Source organism: Cetorhinus maximus, chromosome 16 (genome assembly GCF_964194155.1).
Source record: "Cetorhinus maximus chromosome 16, sCetMax3.hap1.1, whole genome shotgun sequence".
Taxonomy (NCBI): domain Eukaryota; kingdom Metazoa; phylum Chordata; class Chondrichthyes; order Lamniformes; family Cetorhinidae; genus Cetorhinus; species Cetorhinus maximus.
This window is the reverse complement of record NC_135894.1, coordinates 45544358-45566672: the sequence shown is the minus strand read 5'-3', so window position 1 is coordinate 45566672 and position 22315 is coordinate 45544358. Positions and strand designations below refer to the sequence as shown.

General features: G+C 39.1%; 1 protein-coding gene across 3 annotated transcripts in view; it reads left to right on the top strand.

Annotated features, from left to right (window-relative positions):
• nsun3 (NOP2/Sun RNA methyltransferase 3) overlaps positions 1 to 21174 on the top strand; it is a 51450-nt gene extending 30276 nt beyond the window's left edge. Inside the window, exons 5-8 of one of the 3 annotated variants that reach the window (XM_078559788.1) lie at positions 1060 to 1181; positions 14479 to 14654; positions 15909 to 15990; positions 18798 to 21174. In XM_078559788.1, the coding sequence (XP_078415914.1) occupies positions 1060 to 1181; positions 14479 to 14654; positions 15909 to 15961 (351 nt within the window). In that variant the 3' untranslated portion in view covers positions 15962 to 15990; positions 18798 to 21174. Of the gene's footprint in view, positions 1 to 1059; positions 1182 to 14478; positions 14753 to 15908; positions 17385 to 18797 lie in introns of those variants that run through there. The other 2 variants (XM_078559787.1, XM_078559786.1) reach the window with 2 other exon arrangements.
• Positions 21175 to 22315: the final 1141 nt, after the last annotated feature.

The following is a 22315-nucleotide window of genomic DNA, read 5'->3' as shown; positions in this document are numbered from 1 at the left end:
TGTATCTATAAGCCACAATTATGTTTATGCTTTTGGGGAATATTTTGTCATGTGTGTCTCTCGTGACTTGCTGTTATGGTCATGTTATGTTATCATTGTCCAAACAGACAGCTGATCAACAACAGATTAAATATTTAATTTCCCAAATATCTTGGCTCACATGTAACTCAGAGAACGTCTGAGTAGATGCTTCAGTGTCTGAGAGATGAGATTTGAAATTGCTCGGCCAAACTCACTTTTTACCTGAGGCTGTAGGACCATAGACAGTTAGTTTTCTTCAGTGGTCCTTTTGATATGCCAGCTTTCTCTGTGAAGTAAGCCTTTATCTAAGTCACCATGTGCACTTTTTGACAAATTTCCACATGTGATTCATCCTGGGATACCTTGAAGTAGTGCTGATATCCTGAGTATTGAGGAACTCACTTTAATTCAGATAGTCATTTTCAGCATTCATAGCTTGAAATAACTTTTGATTGGGGGTCAGGGAGAAGCAGCACCACCAAATATACAGTGTACAATTACTTTGCAAAAGAAAGAGAAAGAAGTGCCTGACCATATCTTCAGTGTTCAAATGCTCTTTGCAATCAAGAATTATGTTTTTGAAGTGGATTTGGTACTATATAGGTGAACTCTGCAGCCAGTCTGTGTGTAATGAAATCTCTGAAACAGTGAATGAATGGCTAAAGGACAGATGTTAACTAGGTCACCTTCATGACTACCTTCCTGCTCCTTATCGAATGACACCATAGGATTATTTACATTCACCTGAGCAAACAGATGGGACATCATCTGGGGAAATGTGTGAGCCGAAAACTGGAAACTTTGACAGTGCCACACCTCCTCAGTACTACCAAATGTTAGCCTAGATTATATGCTGAATTTTGTAATGAGGTTTAAACCCAGCATCAGTGAACTTAGGATGGGGTGCTGACAACTGAGCCAAGTTGGCAATAAACTGGAAACACAGATTTTGACATAAAGACTCTCTGCCACCTAGACTTGTACATTTTTTTTGCAGTCACTTCTGTATTTTCTTACTAGTTTGATTTTTTTTCTTAGATACTAGTGGATACACCATGTTCAAATGATCGAAGTTGGCTCTTCTCCTCTGATGTCCTTCAGGCATGCATGAGGATTACACAGAGGCCTTATTTACCAGTTTTGCAGAGGCAATTACTCAGGTACGAGGAAACTTTAAAAGCCTATCTATTCATGTTTTACATTTTAAATGGAATAATTGTCAAATATTTTAGTGAGCAACTGGTCAATCTATTGGAACAGACTCCCTAGAGAACTAGGGGAAGCAGTTAGTATTGATTCATGTTGGGATACAGTAGATGAGTAATTTGAGATATGGTCTGTGGTAAGTGTAGCATGCTTGGGGGAACTTGTTGACTTTGGACCTATGGCTCCCAAAACAACAACTCAGCTGTGGTTTTGCTTTGGTTGCTTTTAGTTTCTGTTGTTTTTAGTTTCTGTTGTAGACAAATTGTAGACAAATTGATAGACATTGAATGCCATAATTAGTTAACATCGTCTTTATTATTGCATTATCTGACTACCAGGATGAAGAAGGCAAACTAGATGGACCTGGTCTTTTTTCATCTAGCCATTCCTATGTTGCTATGTTTCATTCCAAGAGACAATGGTCTGTCCAGACTATTCACTTTCATTTTGTTTTCAAAAGATGATGCAGTACCAGTTCACACAATAGATAGCTTATTACTTTATGATATTTGCCTTAATTTAGTTTCTGGGAACATTATTCACCGGTACTAAATAATGTGGTCGATGACATTTATTTCTCATGCCTCTTTTTCTTTTTGTTCAATTATATGTAAAGTTTTCTTTTATATTGATTTGAGCTCCACACAGTTCTGAGAATTTAAGTTAAAAAATTTCTACCAAAATAGTTGATATTCACAACACATTCTATTTGAATACCATTGCATTGATTCTTATATAAGCTTTAATTATACTATTTTAATTCTTGCACGTTCTTTCTGATGGGCAGAAGGGAATATTATTCCAAAAATACCTCTGTAATCAGCATAGTATAATTTTATTATTCTTGGCACTCTATGTACTTTTTACCTTTCATTTATAGTATATGAATATACTAAAATGGCAGGAAAAGACCATAAAGCCCATCAAGCCTGTCCCACATAATTGTGGTGTCTTACTCATCATGATTTCGCCACTTTCTACTTACCTAAAACTGTAATCTCCAGGGAGAGGCAGATTTTGATTATTTCTTCTTTTAATTACATAGCTACCTTGTTCTAATTCAGTTACTGATAATAGGACACTTGCAATATGGAGTTTATATTGTGAAATTGGAATAAGACGAAATAAGAAAAGAACTAAACAGCATTATGTAAAGCTATCAGCTTGTGAAAAATGACTTTTGCAGAGTCTTTAAGTAACAAACAATAACAGAGCCTGCATTATTTCAAAAAAAATAACAGGGAGGCTAACAGTGCTCTCACTTATGTGGAAATCGGACAGCATCTTCCAGCGACTGCATATGTACAGTTAAACGTGGAAGTCAGGAAGTTGCTGCCCCAAATGCCTGACTTCTTTGAAAGCTGTGTAATAATGGTATCCTGCCAAGAACATTGAAATACATGAAATGGAGCGAAGTTGCTGTACTTGCCTCAGAAACGAACTAAATCAACTGAAAAATGTTGAGACCTTTCCCTTCCAGTGAAATTACTCTTTACAGCATGATAAGTGTTAATTGCTGACAAACTACTCTCTGAAAATTAACTTTTACAAATGTTCAATCATTGTGGAAGATTTTAATCAAAAGGTTTTTTTTTACTTTGTGTGCCTCCCTCTAATACTGTCTCCTCAATCTTTCTTTCCCTCTCTTCACACAAACTACCTGATTTCACATGGAATTCAATATCCTAATTCACACTTCCTGGTTTAGACTGCAATAGCCATTAATGATTCTTCATTCTGATTAGAGAGATACAATTGCTTGCCCTGTTCACACAGGTCTCAGGTGCTCTGTAGAGGGTGCTGTGCTCTTTGACTCTTTAATTTACAGTGAGTGCAAAGACAAGTGCAAGTGTAATGAGACTGATCACCATTGAGAGAAAATTATAGCCATTGTGTGTTTAATGAAGTGAAAACCTCTGATAATTTCTAAAGAGATTTTGTTAGGTTTTATAGCAGCATTTTATAGCAAGTATCCACAGCTACATTTTTGTACACCTTTTCAATTGGGGCATGACCTAAATACTTCAGCTCCGATGATGGGGCGGGGGGATGTTTAACTTCCATTCTTCTATATCTGCCACAATGGTTACCTCTAAAGCTTTCATTTTTATTAATGTCTTAGAAATGTAAGCTTCTGGTTATTAGTAACCTTGTGAATAAATCTATTGAGCAATCTCTAACTTTAAAAGTATTTAATACACAATATTTTAATGATTAACGGGTTTAAATGAATCATACATTCTCGCATAAGTTTTATTGGCCAGTTTCAAAAATAACGTTTGAGTAATGAAGGAGAGAATACGTAAAATGATATAATACAAATATTTTGATCATGGAATGATGTGTTGGTTTGTGCAACAAGCAGTGTATTCTGCTTATAATGTAACAGGATTAATTCGTAGTCTTTATAGTTGTATTATAGATTATGTATGGTTTCTTTGTACACTAAGTAGTGATACTTTTGAAGTTTATTTTGATTTAATAAGTTGGTGTTAAAAATTACATTGAATGCATTTATTCACATTGTAACAAAATGGATGTAATGCAAGATTTTTTTCACTGTTCAGAAATGTGGTTGATTTTAGCTGCTTTTGATCAGACTTACTCCACATTGATTTCATTGTCCACTGAAACTAGTTCTGACACACACCAGCTCTATCATGCTGCCCCAGTTTCTAGTTACCTGCAACCTGTTGTTTCACCTTCAATAATGAATCCATTGATCTGAGCTTCCACTTACCCAGTCATTTGTGAGAGAAAATATGCAATGAGCCCTTAGAAGATTTATCCTCACCCTGTTCGACCCTGTGTCGAATTTCATGCTCTACATCTGGCTGACCAAGGAAGAATTAATTAACAAGCTAAATATTGCATGATGACCCACATTCCTTCTGTCAAATTTCTAATCCTCCACCTCACCACCTTGAGGATCGACTTCTCTACCCCAGTCTTTGAAATCTCCTCCTCCTCAACAATTTACAGTGAATTCATAACACCATGACCCATTCCTCCTTCAAACCCATTAGCCCATATCGTTTCAAAGCTCCACTGCTTTCCTGTACCTCAGCAATTAATTTCAGGATCTTTAACCTTAATTTTAGACTCTGCTCTCTCACCAGTCTACCTGAGCAATCTTACCAGCCTATACACTTGCATGTTCTACTCCTCTGGTTCCAAATCACTTTTTGATTATTTCCTTCTATTCAGTTACACTATAGAAGGGCATTCATTAGAATGTTGTGGTCTTTCGAAATTCTCTGCTAAAGTCACTTCATTTGCTACTCCATCCCTGTCTTCAAAAGTTCCTTTAAAACCAATGCCTTTAACCTTGCTTTCAATTTCCCCTCTAAATATACATTTCCTCCTTTTGCTGCTTGGTGTATTTTGTTTGAGTGCTGCTGCTGCCATCTTTGTTCAGGCAGCATGTTTTCTGTTTCTGGTGGGCAGCAGTCGTAAAATTATTCTAAATGTGAATAAAGGTTTTGCTGATGTTTTCTAGTTACCTTCATTTTCTCCATCCCCAATTTGTCTTCTAGAAAGTGTAACCTTAATTTTTACTTGGATTAAACATTTTAAAATAAAGATTGAATGAATAGCCCTGCATTATACTTAATCCATTATTAAATATGACCTGAGGGGACATGATAGTGGCACTGGGTGCAACATGTGATATTTTTCACCTTGAAAAGCAAAAGTGTTACCAAAAACATTTTTAAAAAGTCAAACATGCATGACCATTTTACAATGTTTTTTTTGCATGTGGGTCTCTTTTCTCTAAACCCCAGAGATTTTACCAAATGAAACTGTTCAAACATGACTTTTCAAACAGCTTGGCACTCGCCCTCTGTACAGAAAGAAAATGGAATGGTCTGGCTCTTCATTTTGTAAATCTATTTATCATTAGTAGAGTTAAGTTAATGTGTACATTGTGTATAAAACTGCTTACAGAGCCTATTGATAGAAATGTACAATTAGCTCATTGATAACAGTCCTGAAGCTGCACTGCTCGGCTATTATCAATTAACTAATTGTACATTCTATCAATAGGCACTGCAGGAATTCTTTTTGAGTCATACCTATTTACTTAGTTGGTCTAACACAGGCCACAAAATTAAATCATTAAATTATAGAACTGGAGAGTAGCCCACGATCCTAGCTGGCTCTTTCAAAAAGGAATCCAGTTACTCCCACCCTCTGGTTATAGAACCATAGAATAATACAGCACAGATGGAGGCCATTTGGTCCATAGTAGTTATGGCATTCTCGCACTACACAAGAGCAGGGCATGCCGAGAGGTTGTAACAGGTTTGCTACAAAGCTGAAATCCAGCACAACTTGTATATATTCTGCTTATAAATTTAAGTAAATACTATCATTAGTCTACAGCAGACTGGAAACAAAGTGAGGAAAACCTCCCATCGTGGTGCTGAGCTTTGAGAAGCTATGATGATGGGGGAAATGACCAGTCATGACAAATGTAAAATATAGTTTTTGATTTTGCTTAATACATTTTTGAAATTTCTTGTTATCAATGGATTATTTTTAATAGCATAGATGTGTGGTAACTTGTAGTGTTTAACCAAAGTGTTTGTCATGGTTATTGTTAATTATTATATAACGTTCAAAAATATGACAAATTAATAGTATAATGCACAGCTCCAACCAACGTTCCGATGACTAACTGAGGACATTACTAACAGCAAATCTAAAGATATCAGAATGCGTTCACTAGAAGCCAACTGGAATGCGTTTATGAATCTCTAGAAGCCATGTTGACTGGTTTGTCATCACATATGTGAACAATTGTTCCTTATCTCCATTTGTGCAACAACAGGATAGCTTTTAAAATAAGTAAGCTATCTAAGGAACTACTGGTCTACTGTTCAACTAACATAGGGGTAGAATTTTGTTTCTACCCCTTGAGTGGATTGGAATGTCGACCTACATAGAGTTTATATGATGTGTATTTAATTGACGCCAAGGAAAAAATCAGGTGGGTTCTCTAAAGCTGGGTTGGTGGTGGTGAGGGGGAGGAAATCTGTCCTGGCTATTTGTTGCCGAGCAGTGAAAACAAAGGGCAGAATTTTCGGCTCATCGAGCGGGCGGGGCCCACTCGTCGAGGCGTAAAATGACGCGTGGTGACGTCGGGCGTGCTTCCCGATGTCACTGCACGTCATTCAGATTTTCAGTTCGGCAGGCGCGCACCGGAGTTGGCTGCGCGCCCGCCGAACAGTCAAAGGCCTATTAAGGCCTGTTAACTATCAAGTGTAACAATTAACTGAGCTGCCCATCCAACCTTAAGGTTGGCGGGCAGGCGAAGAGTCCAGGCGGCCTTCGCATTTATCATGAAACCTCACCACGGGCAGGATGAGGTTTCATGAAGGTTTTTAAAGTCTTGTAAAAAAAATTTAAATAAAATTAATAGACATGTCCCAGCTCATGTGACAGTTTCACATGAGGGTACATGTCTTAAATTTTTTTCACTTTATTAAATTTTTTTGAACTCAGAACTGCCTCAGGGAGATTAGTTTATGCTTCAGGGAGATTTCCGCGCTCTTTCGCACGCTAGCGCAAAAGAGCGCAGGCCCCAATTCAGGCAATCCGACCCCCCCCACCCACACAGGGAGCTCTCAGTACTTCTGGGCACGCGTCACGTTGGGCGGGCTTTAAGGCCCGCCCATGTAAAATGGCGGCGCCCTGCTCCCACCCAACCCCTCCCCAATTCTCCCCAAAGTTCTACTCCATTCAAAAGATCCTAAGTTTGAAACTCCCCAGTAACAGACAATTGAACTTGCTTATCCTCTGCAAGCTAGGTAGGCCGCTTTGGTAGCTTACCTTTTATCTGATGGGGGAAGAAAAATAATATTCCCAGGTACTATCTATCCCAATATGGAGAAGCATTCAACATACAATCTTTTGAGAGGTTTTTTGTCTTAGGGGTGTTGAAGAGGAGGTTCAAAATTTAGTTTCTAAAAAATTGAATTAAAATCAGTTCCTTACATTTGTATACCGTGGATAATTCTGTCATTTGTGCAGTGAGGTAACCATTTGTGTAGCTTTGATCGGTTATTTTTGCAAATTAAAATGGCTGACATAAAAGCAGCACCTAACTATGCAGTGATCCAAGATGAACTATTTTCTTCCACGTGAGTGTTTCATGTTTGAGTTACTCTCCTTGTGCTTCAGCTTTACGGGTTCATTCTTCTTGTGTTACAAATTTTGGATCCATACAGAATATTCTCTTGGGTCAATGACGGTGGTCACTCCTGTGGCTGGAATGCACTTCCCTACCATCAGGAGTATAGTTTTACTACCCAATAATTAGTTAAGCAATAGGATTACTAAATATTGTGACCGTGTGTTGTCATGTGCATATTCCTATTCTTTTGTAGGTTGACTGTTGAGCACCAATAAATTGGTTTATTTTAACATGATATGATGAACAGGATACAGTTTCTCAGTGTATTTCAACCAATTCTACATTGCTGTTTTTAACATTAGAATAATAATAGAAACTTTGCCCTTTATGGGTCTACATCGCATCACCGAGTGGATGATCCATCTCTGCCTCCTCCAGAGGATCCCAGCATCACGGATGCCAGCCTTTAGCCAATTCAATTCACTCCACATGACAAAAAGGAATGGCTGAAGGCACTGGATACTGCAAAGTCTATGGGCCCTGACAATATTCTGGCAATAGTACTGAAGACTTGTGCTCCAGAACTTGCGATGCCCCTAGCCAAGCTGTTCCAGTACAGGTACAATACTGGCATCTACCCAGCAATTTGGGAAATTGCTCAGGTATGCCCTGTGCACAAAAAGCAGGACAAATGCAACCCGGCCAATTACCACCCCATCAGTGAAGTGATGGAAAGGGTCATCAACAGTGCTATCAAGTGGCATTTGCTTAGTGATAACCTGCTCACTGACACTTAATTTGGGTTCCACCTGGGCCACTCAGCTACTGACATCATTACAGCCTTGGTTCAAATATGGACAATTGAGCCGAACTCCAGAGGTGAGAGTGACTGCCCTTGACATCAAGGCAGCATTTCACTGAGTGTGGCATCAAGGAGCCCTAGCAAAACTGGAGTCAATGAGAATCAAGAGGAAAAATCTCTATTGGTTAGTCATACCTAGCACAAAGGAAGATGGTTGTGGTTGTTAGAGGTTAATCATCTCAGTTCCAGGACATCACTGCAGGAGTTCCTCAGGGTAGTGTTGTAGACCCAACCACCTTCAGCTGCTTCATCAATGACCTTCCTTCCATCATAAGGTCAGAAGTGGGGATGTTTGCTGATGATTGCACAATGTTCAGCATCATTTGTGACTCCTCAGATACTGAAGCAGTCCATGTCCAAATGCAGCAAGACCTGGGCCAGAATTTTTCCGTCGGCGAGTTGGGGGTGGGGCCCGCTTGCCGACGCGGGATGACGTTGGGGGGAACCCCCAATGTCACCCCGCCCTATTTAAATACTCGGGAAGGCAAAATCAGCTGTCCGCCCACCGACCTGTCAATGGCCAATTGAGGCCATTGACAGGGTAGTTAAACCAATTAAAGGCTCTGCCCGTCCAGACTTAAGGTTGGCTGGCGGGCAGGCCAGGATCCCTGGCGGGCTTCTGAAAAAACATGAAACCTCATCCACTGGCGGGATAAGGCTTCATGTCTGTTTTTAAAAAGTTTAATAAAGTTTCTGTGCTTTTTATTAACATGTCCCATCTCGTGTGACATTGTCACGCGGGGGACATGTTAATTTTTTTATTTTTCTATTTTTGATGTTTATAAAGCTTTCACCAATCTCCCTGAGACAGCACTTAGTCTCAGGGAGCAGTGCGCTCTTTCGTGCACATGTGCAAAAGAGCGCACTTTGACAGTTGGGGAATCCCTTCCCCCCCCCCTCCGCACAGGAAGCGCATAGCACTTCTCATTGGGCAGCCTGCTTAAGGCCTGCCCACTCAAAATAGCGGCGGGGCCCGCTTCGGTGGCGGTGATCGGCTGCCCGCCCGCCCATCAAGGGCAAAATTCTGCCCCTGGACAATATGTGGGCTTGGGCTGACAAGTGCCAAGTAATATTTGCACCACACAATTGCCAGGCAATGACTATCTCCAACAAGAGAGAATCTAACCATCGCCCCTTGACATTCAATGGCATTATCATTGCTGAATCCATTTCTTTGTCCCCCATGATCCCCCTGGTTTGCTCCCACTCTTTTCTTTCACACACACACACACACGCACCCCAATCCCCATCCCGATCGCCCCGGAATCATGACCATCACTATCCAGCCTGCCAGGCGTAGGAGCCTTATGACTAACTGTACATTTTGTATACAGTTGCCCGCTGACCTCTAGAATGTGCTAATGATTCTGTCCACCAACGTTGTCTTGAACTGATATGGTGTTCAGAATATATGCAATTCTGTTAAGTACTTCATCTGATACCTCAGCTAATAGACCTCATTCATATCACAGTTAATTTTTACTTTGCGAATGAATCCTTTGTGCACTGAATTTATGTTCATATCAACATAATTAATCTCAAAAGCCCTTCCATACTAAATAGGTAGAAATTTTAAAGTGTGATACTTGTTTATGCTCCATTTTCCAGCCAAAGGAGTGAGCAGGTGGCCCAATCACATGTTTCATTGCTGTCCTAGAAGTAGCATGATTGCGATTTGTTTTGTGATGCTCTGTTATATGGGAAGATGCCTAGTTTCCATTTGTTCCCTTTAATAACAGTGTGGCTGAGGAGTTGGGAAGTTATTGTAAGAAGGATTATGGCATGAAATGTCCAACAATCTGCAAAATAGTAAATGTATAGGCCTAGAAAGTAGGCCCTGTCCATTTTGGGCATCTCACCTGTAGAGGGTTAATAGCCCGCATGCAAATGAGGAGGGCTGAAGAGCAATGCACCTCGGGCCTCAGACCTCATTGCCATGTAGAAGGCACAGTGGTAAGAACCTGCATAGGTCCGAGTACCAAAATTCAGGTAAGTGATTGTGTAAGATCATGGGGGACTGAAGGAGGAAGGGTTGGGTCGCATGGTGCAGTGGTTGGGGGTGAGTTTGGGGTCAGGAAAGAACATTACTGGGATCAGCAGTATTGCTGGGGGATCAGCGAGTGTGATTGGAGTTTGGGAGAGGGGAGACTGGGCCAGGAGGAAATGGGTTGGGGGTGGTGTCTGGAGTTTGAAGTCAGGAGTGAGGTCCTAGATCTCTGAACAAGGAGTGATGGTGATTGAGATGACTAACCTTTTTCTCATTCTATGCATGGTTTTCCTGGAGGCAGTCAACATTGGTGCTAGCTGCCTCAGATGTAAGCCAAAGTTGTACAAGCAAACAGATGCAGGTCTTATACCCCTTATTTGCATATGTTTCTACCCTTCTTGTTTGGCTTCTACCAAAATGGCATCTGGCATGGCCCACAGCATAATGCTGACGCCATTTTGGACACAAAACGACATTCACACCACTGAAAACCTGTGAACTATGGAATTGGCTTTCAGGTTTATAATTTTCCAGAATATTTTTCCTTTAATTCTTAAAGCCGTAGGTGGTAGAATTGATTATAAAATCATTGGTGCAATATGCACAGCAGTTCATTTGTGACACCAGTTTATAGTTTATAGTCTACATCTCCTGTGCCTTCATCAAACTGCATCATTATATACCTTGGCTTTAGTGAATAGCAGCCAATAAATGGTATACCCTGTCTTATTCACATTAAAATTTCTTTGCTGCTCCAGTGAATAAATTGGCAAATTACATCTTATCTAATTTGCACATTTACTCAACTGAAATGAGATTACAGGAAGCATTACTGTGCAAATAGATTGACAAAAATGATTTACATGGAGGTGCTAATGTGGAGAAGTGGTGAGAATTCTAACATTTCATGTTGTCTTAAGTGATATTAGATGCACAGTCAATATCCTGTAAGAAGGGAATTGAAAATCTGAGTGGGAGAAATGGTAATGTTTGAATTACGATTGTGCTTTCAGCTCTTGAATAACTGGATCAGGAATTCATAATATATAATTAAAGTGAGTGATAAATATTGTGAATTTGGATTCTGTGCTCAGATCAAATAATTTTTAATTGTTCACAGCATCGTTGCAAATCCTATCTTTCACCATCAGGTGGCACTGTTGATATAGCTGAAAGATATGTTGTTGCGAAACAATTAGTAGAGCTGAAAATAGCCTAAACTATCTTATTGTGGTGAAATTATTTCAACATAACTATAAACCAGTGTATAGCAGGTGTGCAGTAATGTGTCGATCTATTACACAAGTTAAATATAAATGAAAATTGTTGAAAATGAGTGGCTGCTTTCTGTTGGATTGGACATCCAACTTTATTTTTGGCGAATTGGATACTGTCTGCTGTCATTTCCAGTTATATTCACAAATCCGTCACCAAAAGTTGCACCGGTTGACTGATCGACTATAGTGATGATGACTGACAATAATTATCAAAAGTAGAGTTTTTTTTCTACTTGTGTATAAGAAGCAGATATTTGGTCAAATGCAATAGACGACAAACTGAGAAGGGATAGAGGGAATTTCAGCAGTCGGAACAGCCATTGACCAGTTGGGCATTGAAAGATGGAAACTTAGTGATTAATACTTCAGTAGCAAATACGTCCACGTCTGAGATTCCTTTTCTTATGGATAGGATAATTGACCAGTTAACCAAACATCAGGTCAACTATTCAACTGCATTGAATTAGCACTGTTGTGATAGTACTACACAGTGTACTGTTGAATATCTGCTTTCTAATAGTAATCCAAAGCTGTAGGTGCAATACATCATTTTAGAGACAATTTTCATCTGATACCATGATTTATTTGTCAGTTAATGGTGTCAAAACTGATATATCTATTTGAAAAAAAAAATCAATTAGAAATTATTGCGTTTAGTGAAAATGACACAATAACAGTGTGGTCAAAGTAAAACAAGTAATTTCTTTCCTAAGTACATTTCCATTAAATCATATATACTTTACAAGCATTCACAATTATGTAAAACTGACTGTTTTACATTATTTGTATCATGATGAATTAGTGTCTCCAAAATGCTAAGATTTACTAAATCAACTGAACAGTATATAGCGTGGATGTAAAAAATTGTTTAAAAATTGTGTAATTTATCAGATTATTAAAGATGCACTAAAATGAACTTGCGGCTTGATATGTACGAAAAAACATTTATTTGCTTTCAGCTGATACTTTGTGACCTACAATGCAGCTTATGCCTTCATCCTGCTAAATGCTTAATAGTAATGCTGAGGCAGATACCCTTTCCTGGAAACTGCTTTTCAATCCATAATGCATATCCTTATTGAATTAACTTTCTTTATTGACTTAACGGCTACTATGTGTTTCTCAGAAACTCCTGATTCCTGTAACCCATTTAATGCAAGCACATCGTAATTTAGAATTACATGAAATAAGATTTATATAGACAGGTGCTTACTACATACTGCTAAATGTCACAGTTTCTTATAATGTTGTGCATTTTTTAAAGTTTTTCAGATGATTATCACTCTACTGTTAATGTTTTAAATTGAGTTAGGGAAAGGGGTTAATTGAGCATAAAACTTATTTATAAAACAATTTTTCCATCAGATTGCTATTTTTACATGTCAGCAAAATGTGCTACTATCTTAGAATGCTTGATTTGGGTTGTCAGTCTTAGTCATGTGTGTGTGTATTTAAGATAACGCAATACAGTCTTGGTAATTTTTTATTTTGTGTTCTGGTTTAGATCTAACAGAGCTATTGCTTTAAGAAATTTATAGATTGATAACAGAATTTGAAATATACTCCCTTTATATTTAAGTAATAATAGTGACGGTGGGCAGGATTTGGGTTTGAGTTCGGGACTCCGACGTCTGGTCAAATGGGGATCCTGACCCTCCAATGTGTTCCCTGCATCAACAGCTACCTGGCAGTGATTTTCCCCAAATTGGTCCATTTGTGGCCAGAGAGTGGACTCACTGCCCAATTAAGGATGGCTAGCAAGCTCTTGATGCTGGAGGACCAAAATAGGCCATCTGGCAGGAGCTTACAGTTCAGGTAAGAGGGAGGGAGGTGCCTTCATCTTGAGGGGTCCTCTCTTTGCAAAGTTTTAAATCAAAAAATGGCCTCAGCAGCCAGATTGTGAAAGGGGGCCCTGCACCCAGGCAGGACCTCAAAGGCATCCCCCTCATCGCAGATCTGCCGCTGAAAGGCCACCTCCAGGCAGCTGGCCTTCTCCCTGAAGCCTCGGAGGGGGCCGGGGGAAGAGGTTCTATAGGCTGACTTTTGGCCTCTGACAATTGGCATAAATAAGCAATTAATTTACCTCAATTGGCAGCCCTATCCGACCCCCGTCCTGCCTCCGAGAAAATGGCCCCGGGCAGGCTGGTCCCGGAACACCAGTCAACGGCCAGATTTTCATGCTGGCCTGCCTCAACACTTGCCCCATATGGGGATGAAAATTTAGCCCAGTGACTCTGTTATAGGAAAAGCATACGAGGATTGAAAAATATCCATCTGCGTTTTACTGAGAAGTTGATTTAAAAGTATGGTATTATATGGTAAACGCATTTGTATAAATACCAATTGGTTTAATTCTATACTGTGTTATTGTTTAACACATTTGTTAATGTATTTACTTAAATTTGTGTTTTTCATATTGTTGAGCAGGTTATTTTGACCTGTTTGCTTTCAACTGTTTAATGTCTGTGTTAAAATAGTGCAGAGAGAAATGTATGCAAATAGACTAAATGGTACACTAAAAATAGTGCACAAATAGGTTATGTTTTTGATGGAGTACTTTCATTAGACAGCTTCTATAACTGTTCAGCTTAAAAAAAAAATCTCATATATATGATGTGGGATGATCAGCGCTAACTCCACCTCGAGAAGAAAGTTTTAAGTAACCGATGAATTCTCTTTTTTTTCTAGGTATTAATATTACAGGAACAAAGTTCAGTTTTTAGAAAATCATATTTTCTCCCATAAGTGACCATCTCTTGTTTCAAAAACACTGTTCATTACTTGAGATTGTTACTGCAATCCAGATAGATTAAGGGTAAACCATGGCACAACTTGAAACCCATATAAAAAGTACTCTCCCATAGAGATGATGCATTATCAAAGTTATTTTACTGTCTGGTTACAAAATAAACAAGACCCATTTTTCAACTTGCTGTTGTGTGTCTGATGGAAGTGACCTAACTGTCTCTTTACTGGTGACTTGCAGGTCAGCTCTTGAGGCACTGCGTCCTGGAGGGACTGTGGTTTATTCTACATGCACACTGTCTCGAGCAGAAAATGATGATGTTGTGGCCTCTGTCTTGAATTCTTATGACAACATTCAGGCTGTGGACTTAACAGGCTTGGCACGTTCCCTCTCTGATAACTTCATGTTTGTTGAAGGTGTGCAGCATGGACAGTTAATCGTGCCAGAAAGAGGGAAATGTTGGGGCCCTATGTATGTCAGCAAATTGTGCAAGTTGCACTGATTTGCAATTAAGGTACAAATTTTAAAAATGGATGGATATCTATGATAATAATTGTGATCATTATCAGGTGCAGCTTACCTCATGGCTTTGTACATATGAATGAGTCCAGTTTCCACAAGTTAATCACAGTTGTGAGCTACACAAATTATAAAGCTCAGAAATTGTTCAAATATACAAAAAATTTAGCTTTGAGAATGGTTTAGATAAATATGTGATGATTATGAACACTTAAGTTTTGAGTCGAATGTGTTACTGACTAAATGGCATAAAAACAAAACATGCTGGAAATACTCTGCAGGTCGGGCAGCATCAATTGAGAGAAACAGAGTTCATGTTTCAAGTTGATCTTTCATCAGATGAGTATTTCTAGCATTTTTTGTTTATATTTCAGATTTGCAGCATCTGTAGTATTTACTTTTTTACTTGAATGGCATCTTATTTATGTTTTGTAACTGCACATTGCACCTTAATATACTTGTCAGTTTTTTATTCCACCCATAAAATCAAGAGGGAAAGATAGAGATGCTTATTGTAACCAAATAAATAAGCACAATAAATGCTATATAGAGATGGCACAGTAGAATTTCCTGTGCACCTGAAAAACCTCCAACAATGTTTTGTTGGAAGTCCATACCTGTCTGAGAAGCTGGAGGATGAATTCATGGGGATCACCGGAACTATCATTCTCAGCTAGAGACCCAACAAGGTAGTAGCCTCCAGATGTCAATATGTATTTGTACCTATAACCAAATTTATATAAATGTGATTGACAGCAAAACTGGCCATTCATGTAGCATGCTAAGATTTGCTTTATGTAAACCTTCCCTACTATTCACTGATGTAACAATAGGAGTACTAAGGACAAATTCTCCCCTTTCTCCAGGGAAACTATTTTAGGACAAGGAAGATAACTTTCTTTCTGTTCATATATAATGTCAGAAGAAGGTTAAAGTGAACTCCCAACTTTGTAAGTTAAAGTAGTGAATACTATATACCAATAGTTAGAGGAAATCAAGTTACAGTAAGAAAACTAAACACCTACTGTTAATGAATAAACTGGTGAATGAGGAAGGACCCAGACAGCAATGAGTAAGAGGGGGTCTTTGTTTTGTAATTTATTTTAAATGCATGTAACAACTGTTTAACTTTTATTTATATTTATACCCAGAATTCCAAAACTGCCCTTTGCAAGTATGGTTGGCAAGTACAGGAGAGAGCTGAACACAGATACTGCAACCAAAACTCAGATGGTAGTAGCTCTAAGTGGAGTATTTGTATATTCTAATGTATCCTAAGTGTTTTACACTATCTGAATGTATTTTCTTTAGGTTAAAGAACTAAAAATAATCTGCAAAAATTAATCTAAACAATAGCATATTATGGAAGAACTGCATCGTTATTCAAATTTACAAGGAGGCTCGGAATAAAAATCCTAAATGTGAACACATATTTAAGTAGATATTTGGTAGCACTAAATATTGTTTCAACATTATCTGGTAAGGAAGAGAAGATGCATATAAAATTATTTAATTCCTTTTTGTAATTCTTCGATCTGTGCCAAAAAAAAGCTACTAAACAGGTGGGCAATCAAAGATTTTAAAAAAACTTATTTCTCCCTGCCGGCCTATATTTATTTAACTATCTACAGTGAGTAAAAATATCACCGATATTTCCCAGGAATCAATCAAAAATACATACTTCACTCTCGCTGGAGAGATGTCTTAAAAATTATTTCCAAGTCTTTTTGATTTAGATGTGTATTCCTACTCCATTTCCACACTGATGACCAGCTCTTTGTAACAGCTCTGATCTAGCTGGAGTATGGGTTTAGAGGTTTTGGTGGTGGTGGAGTGTATCATTCTGGCAGTATCAAAATTATCTCTTCCTTGCCGCATAGTAAAAGGAAATCCTAAATCACTGTAGACATTAAATGATACTGGAAATCTGTATAAAATGTTTTTGTACGTTTCTGAAACAAACAGCAAAGATTCTAATCATTGCTTGCAGGCGAAGCTGTTGATAACTTTTACTGTATGCAGGCTGTCATTATGACAGTACTTAATCAGAACCAAAATCTGTGTTAACACATTTTACCCCTTGCAGCTAGACAAAAAGAAAGAAAGTTTGATGTTGTATTGAATATAATAATCCTGCCATTTGAGTCCATTGTTTAATAGCATGATCAGGGGCCAATGATGCAAAACTGCCACTGAATTGCCAGTCTCACACGGAATAGGACAGCTGGTGCTCGAAATGGAAAATGACACCCTTGTATATACAGACATACAAAAATATTGTACAGGACATGAGCTGACTCATCTAGCATGTCTCACACTGTTGTGATCCCTGTGCCATCCCACTTCAGATGCTCCTGACCCAGCCTGAACCATGTAATCTGAGTTTTGTGCTGAGGTTTAAACTGGTCGAGAGAAGAGCAAGCTATACTTTGCATCTAAGCTGGAGCACTTGTCACTGGCATCATGTGTTGAATTGGAAAAGTACTCAATTTATCCCCCACCAAATGGTACGTGCAAATAAATTGGAAAATATTAGCTAAAACAGTCGGTGTGTTTCTGGTATTTTCAAAATTAAAAACACTTTGATAAACTGCAAATTACCTTTTCTGGATTTTAAACTTAACTTTTAATAAGTTAGGTGATCTGTGTGCAGTTGCTTGCAGAGAATACATCACACCATCATTAAGCTGTGGCCATTGCTTTGCAGCTTCAATATTACCCCCTCTCCTCGCAGGTAGCAGTGTGTGTCTCTGTCTCTGCTTGTTTCACTTCTCTCTCCTCTCTTTGCTCTCGCACCTTGCCCCCCCGACCATCCCATTTCCTCATCTCCATCCTGGCCCAAAACTTTGTTATCCATCAACTTCTCTTCTACCCCCTTTCAAGAAGAACACTGCCAAGCTGAGTTGCTGGGCACAAACAGGGCCTACAAGGAGATGTATGGTGGTGGGGAGAGGAAGATAAATACAGACTGAAGATAATTATGGTACAGTGGCATTTAACTGGAAAAAATTCTAAAGCAAAATCTATGGAACCACTGGCCCATTGCAGTTGTGATAACATTTAACTGGCTATTGGGCTCTGTAACATCTTGCATCTCATTAGTTAATGATCCTGCTGGTGAAATCCAGTAAAATAACAGGTTTGTGTTTGATATAAGAATAAAAAGCTTCAGCTAGGTATTATGTAGTTAGATTACATCAATGGAATGAATAATGGAGCATTGCTGAAAAAAGGACATGTAAGCTTTTCTTCTTGTCAGGGCACTGGCAAGAAACCAATGTAAGGAGGAAAACAACAATTTATACTGTATGTGAAGTGTGTGCTGATTGGTTGGCAAGTGGCATTGCCATGGAGAATGCACTACTGATGGTGACTGACAGTTAACTGCCAAGCATGTTTGAAATTTAAACCAGACAGCTTGACCCTGATTGGTCAAGACATTGCCCTGAGGAATGAGTCAGCGAATCACTGTCACTTATTTTGTTTAGCTGAAACAGGCACAATGTATGTACATGTTCTTTCTGTCTGCAAAAAACAGAGCCCTGTGTATTAATATGTGTAGCTTCAAGTACAAGCAAATGTGCCACATTGCGAGCCTGACTAACAGTCTTAAATTAGTTGTCAGCGTAATTCTTAGAATTGAGGAGAAATTGAGGATAATTTTGCAAATTGCAGACAGAAAGAACACGTACAAACGTTGCACCTGTTTCAGCTAAACAAAATAAGCGACAGCCATTCGTTGACTCATTCCTCAGGACAATGCCTTGACCAATCAGGATCAAGCTGCTTGGTTTAAATTTCAAACATGCTTGGCAGTCACCATCAGTGGTGCATTCTCAATGGCAATGCCACTTGCCAACCATTAAGCACTCTTCACATACTCTATAAATCGTTGTTTTCCCCCTTATATTGGTATTCTTGTGAGTGTCCTGATGAATGCAAAATAAAAAGCTTTGACATGTCTCTTTTTTTCAGTAATACTCAAGTTCTGTACTACCAAACAACTATTTGTTTTTATGAGACACAAATTTTTTTTTCAGAACATTGTCTTTAGTAATCACACAAGGAAAACCTGAACTGGCAGCAGTGGTGCTTGCCCTATCCACCTCACGATATATCTCTGACAATGTAGCCCCAGTCTTGAAGCCTGAAGAGCATTCTGCAATGTTCTTTGTGACATTTCAGTTTTCATGCTTTTGAGAGCTGACATTCCAGAACTAAGGTAGTTTGTGCACAAAGCTTTATTCACAGAGGACTAATTGGAAGCTGCCACTGTTGGTTCCATTTCAATTTCTTGCAGTTGCTGAAGGGAGGTGATATTTTTTGTTTATTTACACTGACTGTGTTTGACTGCAGGCCATCGGAGGTGAAGGGCTGTGCATAGTATGCCTGCTATAAGTTGCGGTGTCATGATCAAGATATCTCAATCTGTAAATGACATTATGCTGAGTAGAAAAGTGATATTCTTTCATTGTGTGAGAGATTATATAGAATCACTATTAGTAGTAGCATATCCAAAAACAAAATTGTTTCAAAAATGTACTTTTATAAATAAAGGTGCTTTAAGACCAATGAATAGTTTTTATTTTGTAGTCTTGAATCAGGATATTTTAGAAAGGAATATCCTTGATTAGAAATAATTTGGGAAATTTTCTGTGAATCTGCTAAAATATATTTTAACAATTATCTGGTAAATATTCTATCATACTTGATTGCAATAAAACAACCTCAATCAGCTTGTTTGTTTTGTGGCAGTACTTTTCAATTTTCAACTACTGCTGTGAAGCATTCTTTTCAATTATAAGGTGATCTCTTTTATATCAAATAATCAAAGAAATGCTCCTTTTTTCACCAGGCATCTTAATTAAGAGCATTTATATGTGACATGTAATTGTGAATTAGATATGGTTTTCCTCAGTACATGGCATCCATTGCTTCAACTTTAATGTTTCATTTTGTCTGTGTGCCAAATGGTCATGAAGTTCCTGTACCAGTATCTTTATACTAGTTTCTATTTTCCTTTAATAGAACTATCACTATCACCATAGCACTGTTCCTTATTTTCACCACAAAACCCTTGGCAATATGGAAGTTTTTACACATGAAAAGAAGTAATAAACATAAGGTGGCAAAATCTGATTTTAATTTCATTAACAAAAAAGACCTGCTTGTATTTCTTTAGTAGTCTTTCTCATTTTTAAATCGAGACCAATTATATTGCCAATCCTGGAGTGAAACCTGTTTGTGCACAAAATAAATGTCATCACTTTCTAGTTTTCCGGATAGCACACTGTCCATTCTCTTCACTATGTAAAAACCTCAAAGTGCCTTTTGAAGAATTTCACATTTTCTAAAAACTGTATACAGATGAAAAATTATGTACCACGTTTGTGGTCTTTATGTTCATTATATATGTTCATTCAGGCTTAATCCACTAGCTACTTTGGGATGAATTTTACTGGCCCATGGTAGCAGAATGGAAATAGAGTCCTGGGTAAAATAGCAGGGAGCCTTGTCGGGTTCGCTCCCCGTAATCCCACCACCAGCAGTGGAAAGATGGCAGACTTGGAGGTGGACCAGCTGCCTGCTCTATGGAGATGGGAGCCAATTTGCATAATTAAGGGCCCAATTACAGGACAATTTACGGCACAGCTGCCATTTTGCAGCGACGGGGTGGCTGCCTGCTACGAGGGGAGGCCACCAGCCTCGTGAAGGCACCTTCCCTGCAGCAGCCTCGGGCACCGTCGGAGCCAGAGACTCCATGGCCTAGAGAGGGGTCTGTGGGCATTAGTGGCAGCTCCCCCTGGCCTCAATGATCCCCAAGGGGATCCCTTCTATCCTGTGGACCTACAAACTTCATAAATTTTAATTTTCAAGTAATTGTCCAAGGCACCCAAGGTTACTGACCTGCCTCGGCAGCGCCCGCCACTCCCGATGGGGCTGCTTAGGCTTCAAAGGTACAGGCCCTTTGGGCCAGCAGCATCAAGTAGGCAACCATATTGTGGTAAAATCACTGAGCAGGTCCCGCTGCCAGCAAGAGCAGGCTTGGGCCTGTTTTTTGCCCCAATGTCTGGGTCCCAAAGGCGATGGTAAAATTAAGCTTTTTTATTTCAATAGTTCTAGAGTAATGTGAAGCATGATACCACCATATAAGTTCATGGGAAGTTCATATCATTGTATGATATTAATCATTACAAAACAAAAACAAAAATACCTGGAAAAACTCAGTAGGTCTAACAGCATCTGCGGAGAGGAACACAGTTAACGTTTCGAGTCCGTTTCAAGTTCGATGCTGTCAGACCTGCTGAGTTTTTCCAGGTATTTTTGTTTTTGTTTTGGATTTCCAGCATCTGCAGTTTTTTGCTTTTACATTAATCATTACAAATTGACTTTTGGTAAGTATACAGACATGCCTGTTCTTTTAGGATTGTTAACTATTAAGTATGCCTGTTTTAATAAACCAAGTTGCCCCAGTGTCATCTCCCAAGTGTTATATATCCCATAACAGGTGTTTTTTTCTTAATCAAATAGACCAAAGTTTTATTTGAAGTAACAGTATATAACTACAAACAGGTACAATTAATCCTATAAATATGACTTTTACAGGAGATTGGGAACAGAAAATGTAAAATCATAAGAGTGAAAACAAAAAGTTTTCAATTTCAAACTTGTTAGCTGTGGCTCAGTTGGAAGCACTTTTGCTTCTGAGTCAGAACATTGTGGGCACAAGCCCCACTTCAGGAAAGTGAGCACAAAATCTAGACTGGTACCCTAGTCTGAGGGAGTGCTGCACTGCAGAGGTGCCATCTTTCAATGAGGAATTAACCAAGGCCCTTTCTGTGTCTCAAATGGATAATGCAGATCCCTTTGCACTATTTCAAAGAAGCACATGCATGTTCTCCTTAGTGTTCTGGCCAATATTTATCCTTCATCTAACCCAACACCTAAAAACAGATTGGTTGTTATAGAATGGCCCAGATCTTCCAGTCAGTGTCGGATGCTGACTGCGGGTTAATCTGCCCGTTTACCATTTTCCGCTAGAGCCTTTTCACCTTCCAGTGCTGGCTCCAACAGCAGTTCCGGAATGAGCACAATTGGGCGGCCAAGTGTCAGATGTAATTCCAGCACAGTCATGCCCCTTTTTTCTTGTCATGAACTGAAGACATGCCACTTAAGGTCTGTTTAGTTCATTGACTTGTTTTTAACGGAGCTGTCAACCCCAACACTGCACAACTTCATCTCACTGACAGTGCTAACCCCTACTGCCCCTCCGGCAATGTTCAAATCCCTCCCTCAGGCACCCCCCCCCCTACCCCAACCATGTTCACCCCACTAAAATGCTGAATCCCCTGCACTCTCCAATAATGCTGACTCTTCTAACATCAGTTGGATGCCAGGAGCCAGCAATTCCAGAAGGTGAGTCAGTAGCGTAGGGGGTGGGAGGGCATCAACAAAAGTTGATTCAGAGCCCTCTTCCCATGATTTGGGTCACTGTTGTTTGTGGGACCTTGCTGAGCATATATTGGGTTCTATACTTTTGACATTACAACAGTGGCTG